The 17,706-nt window shown below is 46.8% G+C and overlaps 1 protein-coding gene across 1 annotated transcript; it reads right to left on the bottom strand.

Moving 5' to 3' along the window:
- Positions 1–254: 254 nt before the first annotated feature.
- Positions 255–16,021, bottom strand: LOC129640250 (histone-lysine N-methyltransferase PRDM9-like). Its single transcript, XM_055565455.1, has 13 exons — positions 15,946–16,021; positions 15,415–15,541; positions 15,009–15,109; positions 13,967–14,016; positions 12,023–12,179; positions 11,106–11,207; positions 10,618–10,889; positions 10,059–10,126; positions 8,747–8,940; positions 6,625–7,066; positions 6,113–6,372; positions 4,149–4,246; positions 255–317 (listed from the first exon to the last, which is right to left on the bottom strand). Exons 1-13 carry the CDS (start codon positions 16,019–16,021, stop codon positions 255–257), a joined length of 2,010 nt encoding a protein of 669 aa, XP_055421430.1.
- Positions 16,022–17,706: the final 1,685 nt, after the last annotated feature.

Genomic DNA, 17,706 nt, shown 5'->3' with positions numbered 1-17,706 from the left:
TGGAGGCAGCTGGCTGTCCTGTCACTGTGAATGCTGCTGTCTTGTTTGCCCATGCAGGGCAGTTATGGTGTCAGGTGAGGCCTGGCCACTGTCATGGGGACAGGATGGGACCTCAGACAGCTCACATCAACAGCCCCCTCCCTCACCTCTGCTTCATTTTGTGGCTTGTGGCTGCTGGCATCTCTCTGGGCTGGGAGGGTGTGTAAAGCACCAGCCCCCTTGCTCAAGGTCAGCTGAGACCCCAAGCTCTGGGGTCACACACCATCGCTGCCGCCATGCAGGTCTTCCCACTTCTGTGAGGGAGGGCCTGTGAAGGCCTGTGGGTGATGGGGGTTTTGGGGGTATTGTGGGCTGGCCCAGGATCCAGCTTTTTGAGGGGAGGAGAGGGGAGGGGAGGGGAGGGAGAAGCTTTGACCTGCTCAGGCTTCCAGGGGATTCCAGACCCTGCTCTGGTGGGAGGTGCAGGTGAGAAGCCCCTGCAAGTTTCTGGGTCTCCACTGTATTTCAGTTGAAACTCCTCTGCCTGCATCACCCCCAACTCTCTCTCACTCCTGTGGCCCCAGCCACAAGTCATGGAAGATGGAGAGTTTACGTGGCTTCCCTTCCAATAGGGAAACCAAGCAGACAAACGTGTTCCTTTAGGAAAGCATGAAAGAAACGAGAAAATAACAGTGGGTGGTTATTACTGACACGGTTCATGTAGCAACACTTCACAAGCCTGGAACAGGGAGGGAACTGAGGGCCATTTCCCCCAGTCCTGGAGTTACCACCTCCCACCCCTCCTCCCCCCTGCCCCATAGCCCACTCACCCCTTGATGTCCTCTGGTGACCGATTGGACTTCAGCCTCCTGAACCCATTATGGAAGGATCAGGACACAGCAGAGTTCATTCATAAAGGGATCAGATCAGATCAGTCGCTCAGTCGTGTCCGACTCTTTGCAACCCCATGAATCACAGCACGCCAGGCCTCCCTGTCCATCACCAACTCCCGGAGTTCACCCAGCCTCACGTCCATCTAGTCAGTGATGCCATCCAGCCATCTCATCCTCTGTCGTCCCCTTCTCCTCCTGCCCCCAATCTCTCCCAGCATCAGAGTCTTTTCCAATGAGTCAACTCTTCGTATGAGGTGGCCAAAGTACTAGAGTTTCAGTTTTAGCATCATTCGTTCCAAAGAAATCCCAGGGCTGATCTTCAGAATGGACTGGTTGGATCTCCTTGCAGTCCAAGGGACTCTCAAGAGTCTTCTCCAACACCACAGTTCAAAAGCATCAATTCTTCGGCGCTCAGCCTACTTCACAGTCCAGCTCTCACATCCATACATGACCACAGGAAAAACCATAGCCTTGACTAGACGAACCTTTGTTGGCAAAGTAATGTCTCTGCTTTTGAATATGCTGTCTAGGTTGGTCATAACTTTCCTTCCAAGGAGTAAGCGTCTTTTAATTTCATGGCTGCAGTCACCATCTGTAGTGATTTTCGAGCCCAGAAAAATAAAGTCTAACACTGTTTCCACTGTTTCCCCATCTATTTCCAATGAAGTGGTGGGACCGGATCCCATGATCTTCGTTTTCTGAATGTTGAGCTTTAAGCCAACTTTTCCGCTCTCCACTTTCACTTTCATCAAGAGCCTTTTGAGTTCCTCTTCACTTTCTGCCATAAGGGTGGTGTCATCTGCATATCTGAGGTTATTGATATTTCTCCCTGCAATCTTGATTCCAGCTTGTGTTTCTTCCAGTCCAGCGTTTCTCATGATGTACTCTGCATATAAGTTAAATAAACAGGGTGACGGTATACAGCCTTGACGAACTCCTTTTCCTATTTGGAACCAGTCTGTTGTTCCATGTCCAGTTCTAACTGTTGCTTCCTGACCTGCATACAGATTTCTCAAGAGGCAGGTCAGATGGTCTGGTATTCCCATCTCTTGAAGAATTTCCCACAGTTTATTGTGATCCACAGAGTCAAAGGTTTTGGCATAGTCAATAAAGCAGAAATAGATGTTTTTCTGGAACTCTCTGGCTTTTTTGATGATCCAGCGGATGTTGGCAATTTGATCTCTGGTTCCTCTGCCTTTTCTAAAACCAGCTTGAACATCAGGAAGTTCATGGTTCACATATTGCTGAAGCCTGGCTTGGAGAATTTTGAGCATTACTTTACTAGCGTGTGAGATGAGTGCAATTGTGCGGTAGTTTGAGCATTCTTTGGCATTGCCTTTCTTTGGGATTGGAATGAAAACTGACCTTTTCCAGTCCTGTGGCCACTGCTGAGTTTTCCAAATTTGCTGGCATATTGAGTGCAGCACTTTCACAGCATCATCTTTCAGGAGTTGAAATAGCTCAACTGCAATTTCATCACCTCCACTAGCTTTGTTCGTAGTGATGCTTTCTAAGGCCCACTTGACTTCACATTCCAGGATGTCTGGCTCTAGGTCAGTGATCACATCATCGTGATTATCTGGGTCGTGAAGATCTTTTTTGTACAGTTCTTCTGTGTATTCTTGCCATCTCTTCTTAATATCTTCTGCTTCTGCTATGTCCATACCATTTCTGTCCTTTATCGAGCCCATCTTTGCATGAAATGTTCCTTTGGTATCTCTGATTTTCTTGAAGAGATCCCTAGTCTTTCCCATTCTGTTGTTTTCCTCTATTTCTTTGCATTGATCACTGAAGAAGGCTTTCTTATCTCTTCTTGCTATTCTTTGAAACTCTGCATTCAGATGTTTGTATCTTTCCTTTTCTCCATTGCTTTTCACTTCTCTTCTTTTCACAGCTATTTGTAAGGTCTCCCCAGACAGCCATTTTGCTTTTTTGCATTTCTTTTCTATGGGAATGGTCTTGATCCCTGTCTCCTGTACAATGTCAGGAACCTCCATCCATAGTTCATCAGGCACTCTATCTATCAGATCTAGGCCCTTAAATCTATTTCTCACTTCCACTGTATAATCATAAGGGATTTGATTTAGGTCATACCTGAATGGTTTAGTGGTTTTCCCTACTTTCTTCAATTTAAGTCTGAATTTGGCAATAAGGAGTTCATGGTCTGAGCCACAGTCATCTCCTGGTCTTGTTTTTGCTGACTGTATAGAGCTTCTCCATCTTTGGCTGCAAAGAATATAATCAATGTGATTTCTATGTTGACCATCTGGTGATGTCCATGTATAGAGTCTTCTCTTGTGTTGTTGCAAGAGGGTGTTTGTTATGACCAGTGCATTTTCTTGGCAAAACTCTATTAGTCTTTTCCCTGCTTCATTCCATATTCCAAGGCCAAATTTGCCTGTTACTCCAAGAGTTTCTTGACTTCCTACTTTTGCATTCCTGTCCCCTATAATGAAAAGGACATCTTTTTTGGGTGTTAGTTCTAAAAGGTCTTGTAGGTCTTCATAGAACCGTTCAACTTCAGCTTCTTCAGCGTTACTGGTTGGGGCATAGACTTGGATTACTGTGATATTGAATGATTTGCCTTGGAAACGAACAGAGATCATTCTGTCGTTTTTGAGATTGCATCCAAGTACTGCATTTCGAACTCTTTTGTTGACCATGATGGCCACTCCATTTCTTCTGAGGGATTCCTGCCCGCAGTAGTAGATATAATGGTCATCTGAGTTAAATTCACCCATTGCAGTCCATTTCAGTTCGCTGATTCCTAGAATGTTGTCATTCACTCTTGCCATCTCTTGTTTGACCACTTCCAATTTGCCTTGATTCATGGACCTGACATTCCAGGTTCCTATGCAATATTGCTCTTTACAGCATCGGACCTTACTTCTATCACCAGTAACATCCACAGCTGGGTATTGTTTTTTCTTTGGCTCCATCCCTTCATTCTTTCTGGAGTTATTTCTCCACTCATCTCCAGTAGCATATTGGGCATATGTCTCCGCATATATCAGCCTGAAGGCACCCGATCTCGGCTGATCTCCAAAGCTAAGCAGGGTCAGGCCTGGTTAGGACTTGGATGGGAGACCACCTGGGAATACTGGGTGCTGTAGGCTTTTTGCCTAGATTTTTTTTTCTCTCTCTCTCTTTTTTTTTTTCCATAGAGGGAAGGGTGTGGTCAACTGCTAAGAACACCATTGCCTCCACTCTGTGTTGGAACTCAGTTCTGGGTCTAAGCAAGCGTGGCTTCCTGGTGCAGTCACCACCTTCACTCACCTGCGGGGGGGTGGACTCTTTGTCCACCTTGTCCCCACGTGCAGACTGGTCAGCCCTGGGGGCTGTACTGTGTGCATCTGCTCTGCTCACAGCGCACCCTATGGTCCATCAGACTTCACTCATAAAAGGGAAGTGTAAGGATGAACTATTTCATAGTTAAGAATTTCAAGGTCGCAACAGCATTGACCAAAGCACGTGGGCACAGGTACAAGACCTGTGCATTAGAGAAGCCACAGTGTGGGCTTCAAGGACCCTCCAGGTAGGGGGTGGGATGGGGTCTGGACAAGAGTTTCCTGCACACGTGGCTCCAGGCTCTGTTGTCCGCAGGGTGGACGACTGTCAGCACTGCCTGTCTGTGTGGAGGGGCTCTGGGGCTGCCCAGCTCAGTAAGAACAGCAATGGTGGGAAGGGAGGTCTTGCTCCCTTAGCATCCCTGACCTCACATGTCCTCATCAGGGCAGCTAAGTGCCTAAACAGCCCCTTCCTCGTCTAGGTCTGAAGACCTGGAAGATATGGGGGTTGAAGGACATGCAGAAAACACAATTCTGTAAAGCAACTATCCTTCAGTTAAAAAATTTAAAAAGATTAAAGAACAAAACACAAATAACAGCAACGGCGGGGCTTGCATTCTCAGCCAGCCTCTGCCAGATTCTGCCTGTGCTTATGCAACAGACCAAAACGCTGGTGCTCCCACCCTGTATCACAGATGAGAATAGAGACACAGAGAGGTTGAGCATCTTGTCCCATGTCACACAGATGCTGAGGGCAGAGCTGAGAACTGGACCCCTGTGGTCGAGTCTGGAGTCCAGATGCTGTGATGACCCTGCTGAAGTGGCAAAGACAGAGTGAGGGAGACCAGATGGCCCAGGCTGAGCGAGGCACATGCACATGCACACATACACATGCACGTGGCCTTCACTTTTGGGGCTACAGAAGTCAGAGGAAGACAGAGAGGCCAAAGTAGAGTCTAGGTCTATAAGGAGGAGAGGCCACACCTCCCAGGAAGCCAGAGTTTTCTCTTCCCTGATGAGTCTGTCTCAAATCCTAGATTCCTCTCCCTGGACCCTGGAAGTGACTGTCCAGTGACCTAACTGAGTTGGCTCCAGAGCAATGCCTTCCCAGGGGTTCACTATCACTGGACCCCACTGCTGTCGGTAATAAGGGGGGGAGTGAGTACGTAGTCTGGGCTTCAGATTTGTTTGGAGACAAAATTTATTAGAACAAGTACAAAAAACCGTGAAGGCAATTGGCATGAATAGCTACAGAACACTTAAGAAACCATCTGCTGTTTATCTACCTCCTCTCCTGTCATGAAAGTGGAAGGTCTGTTTAATCAATTCTGTGTTCATCACACTGCTTCTGTAAAATATTTGCTTATGTGTTTATTTACATGGCTGCACTGTGTCTTAGTTGCTGCATGTGGGAGGTAGTTCCCAAATCAGGTACTGAACATGGCTCTACGCATTGGAGTAGTAGCCACTGGACCATCTGGGAAGTCTCTCCTCATACTCTTGGTGACAGTAACGGATCATAAACCTGCTCTGAGGCCCCCTTAGAGCTGAGGCATGGGGTGGCTGCAGTAATCCTCCTGTGGCTAGGATGTGGTTTATTGGTCATGACTCACTCACACTCCATGCAAACATAGGGCTTCTCCCCTGTGTGTGTCCTTTGGTGTCTGACGAGATTGAACATCACACTGAAGCTTCGCCCACACTCCCTGCAAACATAGGGCTTCTCCCCTGTGTGTGTCCTCTGGTGTGTGATGAGAACTGACTTCAAACTGAAGCTTTGCCCACAATCACCACAAACATAGGGCTTTTCCCCTGTGTGTGTCCTCTTATGTCTGGTGAGACGTGACTTCTCACTGAAGCTTCGCCCACACTCCCTGCAAACATAGGGCTTCTCCCCTGTGTGTGTCCTTTGGTGTCTGACGAGATTGCACATCACACTGAAGCTTCGCTCACACTCCCTGCAAACATAGGGCTTCTCCCCTGTGTGTGTCCTCTGGTGTGTGATGAGAACTGACTTCAAACTGAAGCTTTGCCCACAATCACCACAAACATAGGGCTTTTCCCCTGTGTGTGTCCTCTTATGTCTGGTGAGACGTGACTTCTCACTGAAGCTTCGCCCACACTCCCTGCAAACATAGGGCTTCTCCCCTGTGTGTGTCCTCTGGTGTGTGATGAGATTTTTCTTCAAACTGAAGCTTCGCCCACACTCCCCGCAAACATAGGGCTTCTCCCCTGTGTGTGTCCTCTTATGTTTGGTGAGATTTGACTTCTCAGTGAAGCTTCGCCCACACTCCCCACAAACATAGGGCTTCTCCCCTGTGTGTGTCCTCTCATGTTTGGTGAGATCTGACCTCCAGCTGAAGCTTTTCCCACACTCCTTGCAAACATAGGGCTTCTCCCCTGTGTGTATCTTCTCAGGTGTGATTAGACTTGACCTATCCTTGGAGCCTTGCTCATGCTCTCCGTGCTTGAGTCTTATAATCCCTGAGACCCCTGCCTCCATGAATAATTTGCCTGTGTCCTCTGGATTCAGTTTCTGGCTTGTGCTGGGCTCTTCGGCCATTCTCTCATGCACCTCAGAAGCCCCCATTTGTCCTTCAGGTGTGTAGGAAGAGGCCGTTGAAATCCTCTTCAGCCTTATGCAAAGTTTGGGGCCTTTCAGCAAAGGATGGGGCCTTTCCTTGGGCTCTCGACCCTCTGGTTTGCCACTCGGTCTGTGTAGATCAGCATATCGCTGCTGCTGATTTTGACTGTCTGGGCAGGGATCCTCTGGTTGGAGGTGGTCTCCTATAGATGGCCTCAGGATGATCTGAGAGGGGTGATTGCGTTGGACATGTTGGCTGAGTAATTTCTGACTGGAGAAGGACAGAGAGCAGGAGGCACATGGGTGGATCTTGGGCTTTGGTTCTGCTGAAAGAGGAAGTTTTAGTCAGGTAGCTGGTTTGCCATGGTAAAGCCTGCCCCAGTAATCATCTTAGTGTTGACGGTGCACGATTTGTCTCCCATCAAGTGTGTCTTTACAGTCCACTTTTCCATTCCATTCTTATTCTCTACATCTACAGAAATCCAGGAAGCTTGCATCAAGGGCCTTTCTACATACCACCCAGCCTAGGGACCTTTCAGTAGCATCAGAGGCAGCGTCTCTCCTGATACAGGTGGATCTGCAGGGACCTTTCCCTGCATGTAAGTATCTGAAAAGTCGTGTCACAGTGGCCACAGGTATTTTACCCTACTGAGAGATAAGACTCTTGATGACTTAGGTGGAATCTTCCTGAATGGCTCTGTGTGAGGGGAAAGGGTCTATTAAGTTAGGGGCACCTGGCCTAGAGCTCTCTGCATATGTGAGGCAGCACAGGGGGTGGTTAGATCAGGTGTGAGTAAAGCTGAATTTGAGGCTTCTTGTTCAAAGAGCAGCCTTTCAAAGAAACCACTCTACAGGAAGTGGGTTTGAGACTGGACGAGACCAAGAGGCCCAGGTCCTACTGACTACAGGTCTCTGGCTCCTGCCGCCCCGGTTGGTTCATAAATTGCTCCTCTATGTTTTCTATACATCATACAATAAAGACATGTCCTTTTCAAGCCTCACCAATATTCATACCTCTAATTTCACACAGTCTTAGTCCATTTAACATGCACTAGAAGTCCTGCTTAAAAATACATCTCCAGCCAGACTCTTCACACGCTCACTCCCAAGCATCTTTACCCAGGCCACTTTCCCCTCATGTCTGGCAATGAACTGACCTCTGAGGGGACTCCCCACTGCTGTCTATTCCCAAAAATGAACTGAAACATCATCTTAGAACAGAGAACATGCCGCTTGGAGCTAATAGCCACATGGTTGTTCTGTGTCACCCAGGAAGACCCTAAGGCCTGCACATGGACATTGACGCTGAGGCTTCTGTGTTCCATCCAGCCTCCTTCCTCTCCCTCTGTGCTTCCTCCTGCGACCACTGACATGGCCTCTCTTCCAGGCCCTGAGGCTGCAGCACTGGCTGCTCCCTTGCCTGGAATCCTGGAATCCATAGGTGTTATCTCTGCAGAGACCCTGCCCCACCATCCTCCGCCACACCCCACTCTGTTCATGCTGATCCGAGGCACTTTTCATGCACTGGTTTTCCTCAGAGCACCAGCCCCTGTCTGGTATGAAGCCCATGCTGCCCCAAGGCAGTGGTTCTGTCTGTTTCAGTGTGTGTAGCCCTGTCTGGCACAAAGTATGAATTCACATGACAACAAACTGAAACAGTAACTGAATGCAAATCACTGTATGCATGTCACTTAGAAATGTGGAGGAAATGAGGAAGAAACTGGTAAAGGTGAGAGAGCTGGTAGGTGCTAAAAAACTTGCTTTTTGCTTCTAAGCCTTTCAGCAGAAGGTGATGTTACATATTTTTTGCATGAAATATTGAAAATTAGAACTAATATTTTTAATATAAATATTTTTCCTAACAGTCTTATGAAATGAATCAAATTCTGAGGCATTTTAATTGCAACTTGACTGACTTTAGACTGGATTGGAGTCTGCTTCAGAATCGGACCAGGGAAGCTCCCCAGGATGGGGTGGAGCACTGGAAGAGGGGTGACGCTCACCTCTCCGGGCCGAGAGCTTGCTCTTCCCCCTGTTGTCCATCTTGATGCCGAGTTCCTTGCCATACTCGTCTCCGTACCAGACCAGCAGCTCACAGCCCGGCCTGACCACCTGGCAGGTTCGGTAGAAGATCTGCCCATGATACTGCAAGGCCACCAGGTTCTGCTCCTCATCATCCCGGGCACAGTTCACATACCTGGGATCAAGGCCAGGAAAGGGAAAGAAACCACAGGTGAGGAGACCCTTCCACTATTGGACCACGCCCAGCTCCTTGCCTTCAGGCTCTGAGGCCGCCATGGTTCCCACCGCCCCTCATGGGGACCTTCTGTACACACCTTAGACCTGGCTGTGTGAATTCCTATTATCCTGTTTCCAGTCCTCTTCCTGGCTGGAATGCTTTTCTCTCCTTACCTAATTAGCCATTGTCCAGAGCCCAGTTCCAGACTTGTCTCCACCTGGACTGTCCATAAGACTGGTGACCTCCAGCTCTTCTAAACTCTAAATTAAGTTCTCTTTCATTCCGCAGGACTTGGTACTCCTAGGCTAGCATGCACCCCTCAGCACTCACCCCAGCCTTCCTTCTCTCCAGAGGCTTTTCTCCAATCTCCCGACATGTATCCAGGGTCCTATTCACTTGCCCACCCTCTCCCATGGAAACATGGAGAGTGCTCTGACATAGCTTGAGACAGAGAACAGTAATAGTTTATTCACTTTCTGCCTGCCCTGATGAAAGTAGAGGCCCTCAGAGAATGGCCATGCTCACGGCCATCCTGCTCCCCATTCCTTCTCAGGCCTCAGGGCCCACTTCTCACTGGAACCGAGCCTGGGGAGGTTGTTGCCCACACGGACTCAAGGTCTCCCATGTTAGGTTATCCTGGTGCTGTGCAATTATTCAAAAATAGAAAAAGTAAGGTTACTATTCCTAAAATCAATTGGTTAATGTCTGTCTTCAGTATGTTCTCCAAAAGGACATGGGTTGTGTGATCTGCTTCAGTAATGAAGTTCACTGTCTAAACTGGGACATAGAGTGTTTGGTAAGTGTCAATTAAGTGAGGTAAAGTGTCCCTGGTGAATCTAGACTCCTCAAGTTGTGTTCAAGTGCCTCAGTTTTGTTGAGCATATAGACATATTTTGAGGGCACATGCTATATTTTTCTTTCTTTCTTTCTAATGTCTTTTGAAATGAAAGAGCATGATATGGAGGGAAAAGAGGCAAGAAGATGTGAAAGCTACCGAGGGAGATGGGCTGAGAAGGAAAGGGGTGTGGGTTTGAGGGAGGAGCGACATCTACAAACTGCAGGCTCACTGCACCCACCTCATCCAGTTGGCCAAAGACGTGTCTTTTCCATCCACATACTCGTAGCTGTTTCTCCCTTTGGTGACCTGAGTGTCAGAAAAGAGATACAAGCTTTCTTCTCTCTTTTACTTTATTTTATTTTATTTTTTTGGTAGTAAGTAATAGAAGAACTTTCCCCCTGCTGGCATTGGTGCTCTTCAGCCTGCATGGATTCAACTGCCAGTCGGACCACACAGTAAGCTCCTTAGTAATCGTTTCAAGTCTGAGTCTATTGGCACATTGAAGGCAAGGGCTCCACAAGTGAAGGGTCATTTCTGTATGCCTGTACCACTGTCTCCCAGCTCTCCTCTGATCTTTAGATAGAAGTCTTGTGTGCCTGTACCACTGCCTCCCACCTTCCTCTGACCTTTGGATAGAAATCCTGTGTTCATGCCCAGTGCACACAGTACACAGGGCTGACTGTGTCATTGCCGACCATGTCATCACCATCCGTGTCCTTGCATGTAGACATGAAGTACACCCCCACAACACACAAACGATTAGAGCCAGAGGACAGGGAAAGAGGGCTATTTCTCACCATCCAGCAGTATCCACTGTGGGAGTCCTCTTCATTGTATATGATCTGACCCTCGTAGGGGCCAAAATGCAGGCCCAGTGGCAGATCGGATCCCTCGTTCCACACTCCAAGCCCAGCCTTAGGGATGCCCGATGGCCTGATACTTAACCCAGGAGGCAGAGTGAGGGCTGAGCGGTTGGCATGCCCCTTTTCCACTGCAGAGTCCTTTACAAAGGTTGGGGGCCCATGGGCAGCACAGCTGTCGATGAAGAAGTTCTGACATTCCTCACAATCTGGAGGTGAGAGCAACAGGGATGAGGGGAGGTATAGTGATGTTGCTGGTTGTAAAGACCTTCAGAAAGAGCTGGGGCACTCACGGCCTTTGGCCTTGATCCTGTACCCCAAGTCCTAGAGGAAGGGGATGATTGGGGGACCAAATGGTGAGGTGAGGTTATTGTACCAAGGTCTCATAACCCCTTCTCCATGAGGGGGCCAGCAGGGTCACTCACACAGGTAGTCGTCATCCTGGGGCTCGCTGACCTCTTGGTACACATGGCCCTTTCTTTCTCGTACGCTGTACCTCTTCACTTTGGTCTCCTTTCTTCTGAGTTCTAACATGGAGAACAGAAGCTAAGCAAGGCTGGTGGGGCCTGGAGAATTAGTCCCTGTTTTATCAGAAAGGGTGAGATCTCCTACTTGTCCATCTATACAGTTTGTTAAAACTTTTTCACATTTATTTTTCAAACTTTTACTTTTGTACTTTTATGTTTTAATGATACATTATTTATTGGCCATGCTGCATGGTTTGTGAGATCTTAGTTCCCTGACCAGGAATGGAACCCACACCTCCTGCAGTGGAAGTGTGGAGTCATAACCACTTAACCACCAGGAAGTCCCTTCTCTATACTTTGTTTCTTCTCCCTTTAACTACTGGTTCAGAAGACTGAGGCTCCACACTGACCACAGATGCCCAGTTCAGTGTTAGCTTCCCGCACTTCCTGTTAGTAGGTTTAACTTCCCAACCTTCTTACTTAGGAAATAGTTCACTGACACATCTACTTAGAAAATATATGTGAAGGGCATGACATGTAAAGCATTGAGCAGAGGTCTGTGTATAAATACTAACAGTGTGGTCCCTATCATCACAGCTGGATTTATTGAACTACTTGTAGGTGTCAGCACTTGTGCATTTCATGTAATGCTTCCAAACACCGTATGCTCAGCTTCACTTTACAGATGAGCAATCAGGACCTCAGAAAATGTATAAGATTTTCCCAAGGCCCCAGTGCTAACTTTATGCCTCAGATCAGTCCAGCTTAAACCCACGCCTACCCAAAGTCCACACCCCACACCTAGGCCATACTTATTAGCTTTTCTACAGGGATTAGAGGAACTAATTAGAGGAACTCCACAAACTTTATCTTACCGACTTTGTGTCTGGGGTGCTTTCCAGGGGTCCTCGCTTCTCTGGAAGGGGGCACTGGTTTCTGAGCCTGTTTGGAGCCACTTTTCTTCAGAAATTTTGCTGCTCCCGGCAATTTCTTCAAACTAGATACCTTATTTAATGGTCCCCTGGACAACCTCTTCCATGTGAGTAAAAGACAACATGTATTTCTTTAGTTCTTTAGGACTGTATGAAGTGATTTTACATGCATGACTTTAGTTAATACTTTAACAATTCTTGGAAATACCTGGTGGAGGGGGGCTCTGAACACTGGAGTGTAAAAAAAGGACATAAGTGTGTAGTGAATCAAAACTAGAATTCATATCTTAAGATTCTTTCTCTTCAACTTTCTGCATAAAAGTGAGAGCAACGCAGGGAGAATAGCTTGAGGTCAGGGAAAGAAGAGGGTAAGGGCTCATAGAGAAATCCGTGAGGTTTTCTACTAATTAGTGGACCTTTGATGGATGAGGAAGTATGGAAAATTACAGAGGGGACAAAAGGCATCTGGAAAATAAGGTGACAAAGTAGTGAGATTGAGAAGAGAAAAGATGATCTGCAGAAACACATTCAGACAATAAAGAAAATGAGCTGAAAGTTTCAGGTTGCCATGTCCTAGAGACAATGTTTGGAATTAAAATAGCTGGCCTCATCAATTCTCCTTGAAGAAGGCTGTACGACTAGTGGGCTCTCCTCAGTTTCCTGATCTATAAATTGGTATACATGCTGATTCTTAATGTTATAGTGGACATGAAGTTTAATAACATTCAACAAATCATTGTGTGAGCTCTTTAATACAGTATGAATGTGAGTGTACATCCCTGCCATCAATATATCCCCTTGACTGCTTCTATATTTGAAGTCTAGCTCACAAATACCATCCTCAGTATTCCTTGACCTTCTTATTCCTAGATGAATGTTTATATGTGGAGTCACTCATTCACAAAACATTCAGAGGGCCCTTAGGGGCTTTGAGCTGGGCCTGGACATCTGAGAATTAACGGGTATGGGCTACGCTCTCAAAGCTCACAAAACAGGGGCAGGCTAAACAAATGATTCCAAACAGGAGAGTTGTCTAATCGGAGCTCAGAGGAAGGACTTGTTACTTCCTCCTACAAGAATGAGCATTTGAAATCATGTCCAGATGATGAGTTTCTACTCAAAAGCTGGTAACCTATGTGAAGCCCTTCAGTTATTTTCTTATTTGTTGTTTTTGAGTCATAAACCTGAAGCTTGTCAGAGCTGCAAGTTACTTCCTCTTATTGGAGTAGGAGTCTCTGAGGTAGGGATCATGTCACCTTCTTCATCCTGGACCGTCCACTCTACAAACTGTCCAACATGTCCTTCAGCTTCTTCATCTTGGACCGTCCACTCTACAAACTGTCCAACATGTCCTTAAGCTTCCCTTAGTCAGATATCCCTCACTAGCACAGCACAAAAGAACTGAGGTTGAAAACATGTCTCAGATGAATGATATAAAGATACATGAAGAAACTTTATAGAACTATGGAAGTTCTAACGACTTTGTAAGGGGTTTAGAGAAGGTGCTTTGCATTAGATTGTACCACCAGTGATACTGTGATCCCACGAATATAATCAAATATTTTTTTACCTCAGTTTCTTGATCTATAATGGTGATAGCTATATACCTACTTATAGGTACTGTAGGATTGTTTTAAGGTTTAAGTAAATTTATTCACATAAAATGCTTAAAGTCTGAAATATTGTGAAAATAATGTAACAATAGAACAGCCTACTATATTTGCTGTTCTTACTAACTATAAAGACGGTAATGATATCAGACATTGTGCTAAAGATTCAGAACAGGAAGGCAGCAGTCTCCAGGATCTCTGTGTTTCCTCCTATTCTCACCTGTGACTGGATCCGTGAGGAGGATTCTTTTGTCAACAGGATTTGGGAGACACTCACCTTCTGGTGTTTACTGGGCTCCCCTCTGAAGGCCATCCCAGAAGGTTTACCTAAAAAATGATGAGAATCAGTGTTTTGGTTGGTAAATGTTTCCAAACTCTGGGCATTCTAATTAAGGACACAAAATTCTGAGCCAGAGAGTGACAAGGACAAGGATTACCAAAGGAGGAATGGAAAGTGATTTCTGTATCATCAACTCCTATGCTTCCACTGGGAGCATAATATAATTTTATTAAAATTTAAAAAATATGAAACTTCATCTATGCTTCATCTGATGCCCGTAAAGTATCTAATAAATTTACTAGACTTTCATGACAAAAATACTTAAAGTAAAAATAGAAGGAAGTGACTGCAATATAATAAAGGTCATATATGAAAAGTCTATCTCTAACATCATAGTCATCAATGAAAAACTGAAAACTTCCAAGATCAAGAGAAAAAGGCAAGGATGCCCATTCTTAATACTTCTATTAAATATAATATTAGAAGTCCTAGCCAGGGCATTAGGTTAGAAAAGGAAACAAAAGGCTTCCAGTTGGAAAGAAAGAAGTAAAATTATGTCTGTTCACAGAGGACATGATTTTATGTGCAGAAAATTTTTTAAATTACACACACACACACACACACACACACACAAAACCTGCACAGAAAGTTGCATGGTAGAAAATCAACATTCAAATATCTTTCCATGCATGAACAACAACCATTCCAAAAAGGAAAATAAGAAAACAATCCTATTTGTGTTTTGTTTTTTAAACCTATAGTCAAGAGCTAAGTGAATTTATAGTCTAGGGTATGTTTAATTGCCTTTCATTAAGGATGTTTCGCAAAAATAATTCTTTTTACAAAGAATGATAAATTTTAAACATAAAACACTGGAAAACCTATACCTTCACTTTCATTCAGGCTCATGTCAATACTCAGCCACAACCACTATAGAATGCTGAAAATTATGTTTTATTTGCTAATGGCTGAGATGCAGTTGAGACCTAAGCCCAGGCTGGTTTCTTGAAGACACATATAAATCCTTCTGGCCCCTCACCTTGTTGCCTTGGTGTCCATTCTTCATCAGAATCCTCAGTGTCATCTACCTGGTGTTTGAGGACCTGCCTGCGGTGATGCATGAAACCTGGTTGAGTGGCTCTGAAAACCTGGAAAGAAGCAAAATATATGTTCTAAGAAGGAGGCACAAAGCACAGAAGCGATGGAAAGTATCACATAGTCAGGGAAATCAGTAGGATGGGCTGGAAGAATGTAGAACAAGGCAAGATGTGAGCTCTGCACTGACAGGGTCAACCCCACTTTGGTACAAAACAATAAAAATTCCCTCCAGGTTAGTCTCCACACAAAAGGGACTGTGAGCAGAAGAAGCCACCTAAGAGAGGGCCAAGTAAACACTAAGGGTGAAGACCTGTTTCATGTTTCCCAGGCTCACAGGCACCCAGCACTTCGTGTTACCTATAGCAATCAGCGCTTCGTAATTCCTTTTCACATTCCTATATCGGATTTTTTCCCATTCTCCCATCTCTGCCCATTCTTCCTTGGTGAAGTATATGGAAATGTCTTTGAAAGCATCTTTGGCTTAAGGAAAATAGTAGATTCCATCAGTGACTTACTAATATATGTCAGACCTTAAAGCTGACTTCTCCTCCACCTTTTGTGCAGGGAGTAGCCTGAAGCTACTGGATGGTCTCTGTGAGACAGGGATGAAGACTTTCCTTCCTGCCTGTGTCCTGCTTAACTGAACAAACACTGAGCATTTTCCTAACTCTCCCTGGACACAGAGCAGTTGGTGATGCTAGTGTCCTGTTTTGTCCCACTCCTCCCCACCATCTCAGAGAGGACCAGGCATTCCCATCCTGTGTACATTCACAGAGAAGTTCACTCAGCTGCCCAGGCAAGCAGTTTGTGGTCCTTCAGGGACCAGCGCCATGTCCTTCCTATAGAGCTGGCTTAGAGCCCAGCTTTGCCACCTCCGCCTCTCACCATGGGCTTCCACTCTGTTCTCCCAGCATCTCCCTCAGTGCTGTTCTCTGGAGACCTGTTTGGGCTCATGGCCATGGGACTGCCTCAATGCCAAGGTGCCTGTGGGAGAAGAAGATGCTGAGATGGCCCAGACCACTGTCCAGAGCCTGGTCTGTCTTCCTTGGGTGGAGTGTCCAGGGCAGGAAGGTGTGGGGAAAGTCGGAGTGAGGGTGTTGGTGAGAGGGATGGATCCTGACCAGCTATGACAGGCCAGCCTAATGTGAACTAGATTTGGTTTCTATGGTTCCCCTCCAATTCAGCCCCTCTGGGGAAAGGCACTGGGAGGGACGTGTCTGTGGATGACAGAGGGAGTCCTGAGGAGACTTAGAAGCCCATAACTGCTGGACTGGGGTCAGGCTGAAATCAGGGCTCTGTTCCAGTGCACGAGAGGGAATATTTCTCCAAGAAGTGTTTTGAAGATCTCCGCCTGGGAACTGGGAAAAATCTGGGCATAACATGAGTTCTACGTTTCAGAGACAAGTCGCTCTGCTTGAGGAGATCTGCGACACGGGGGCTGAAGGAACTGGGATCCTCAGACAGAGGAGACCGGGGATGTTTTGGCTGATGTAGAATGTGCAGGGTGAGAGAACTTGGGATCTTTGAGGCTGAGGAAATTGGAGGTTTCTTATTAAGGGGCTTTAGGTCTCTGACAGGCAGGACAGTGGGAGTCTTGAGGATGAAGAGTTTTAAGAGCTCCCAGGCTGAGGTATTCAGGGTCGCCGAGGTTAAGGAAATTTGGTCTCTCTGCGGGTGCTATTTTGAGGGTGCCTCAGCCTGAGGGGAGGAGAAGGCAATGGCACCCCACTCCAGTACTCTTTCCTGGAAAATCCTATGGACAGAGGAGCCTGGTGGGCTGCAGTCCATGGGGTCGCTAAGAGTCAGACACAACTGAACGACTTCACTTTGACTTTTCACTTTCATGCATTGGAGAAGGAAATGGCAACCCACTACAGTGTTCTTGCCTAGAGAGTCCTAGTGACGGGGGAGCCTGGTGGGCTGCCGTCTATGGGGTCACAAAGAGTTGGACATGACTGAGGTGATGCAGCAGCAAGCTGAGGGGAACTGGGGTTACTCTAGGTATTTGAGGGTCACAGCACTAGGGGATTTGGTGTTTCTGGGGGTGAAGGGACTTGTAGTCCCTGAAGCTGATGAGATGCGAGCTCCCTTCAAGTTAGGACCCAGGTTCTTCAAAGCTGACGGGATTTGGGGCCTCTCATCCTGGAATTTGAAGCCGTCAGGGTAAGGGTTTGTGAGGGTTGTGCAGGGTGTGTTCCGGTAAGTCTCCCAGCTGTCCTGCGGTGCTGCCAACCCCGGTCCTAGGCTTGTTAAGAGCTCGATGGCATGGAGTTCTCCCGCATTGAGGCTAAGTGAAGGGTGAGCAGCCGGCCTGTACCCTGTCAGGCACAAGCGACCAATAGGTGTTGTGATGGAGGCAGTCCTGCCAATAGGCGCTGGAAGGGTGTGGAGAGAGAAGGAGGCCCCACCCAACCGCTCAGGGATTGGCTGCTCAGGGGCCGTTTCTGTCAAGAAGCCTCCAGCACACAGGCGCATTTTGGCCATTTTCTTTGCTTGTTTTCAGGCATTGCCTCTTAGGCCTGTATCCTCAAGTGGGAGGGATGTCCTCAGGCTAGATGTTTCCTTCCAGTGCCCTCAACTAGAATCTCAGCTCCACCAGATGGCAGTCGTGCTCCCGGACTTTCTCCTAGGCCCACCTG

Source organism: Bubalus kerabau, chromosome X (genome assembly GCF_029407905.1).
Source record: "Bubalus kerabau isolate K-KA32 ecotype Philippines breed swamp buffalo chromosome X, PCC_UOA_SB_1v2, whole genome shotgun sequence".
Classification (NCBI taxonomy): Eukaryota; Metazoa; Chordata; class Mammalia; order Artiodactyla; family Bovidae; genus Bubalus; species Bubalus kerabau.
The sequence above is the reverse complement of the archived record's forward strand: the minus strand, read 5'-3'. Positions and strand labels throughout refer to the sequence as shown.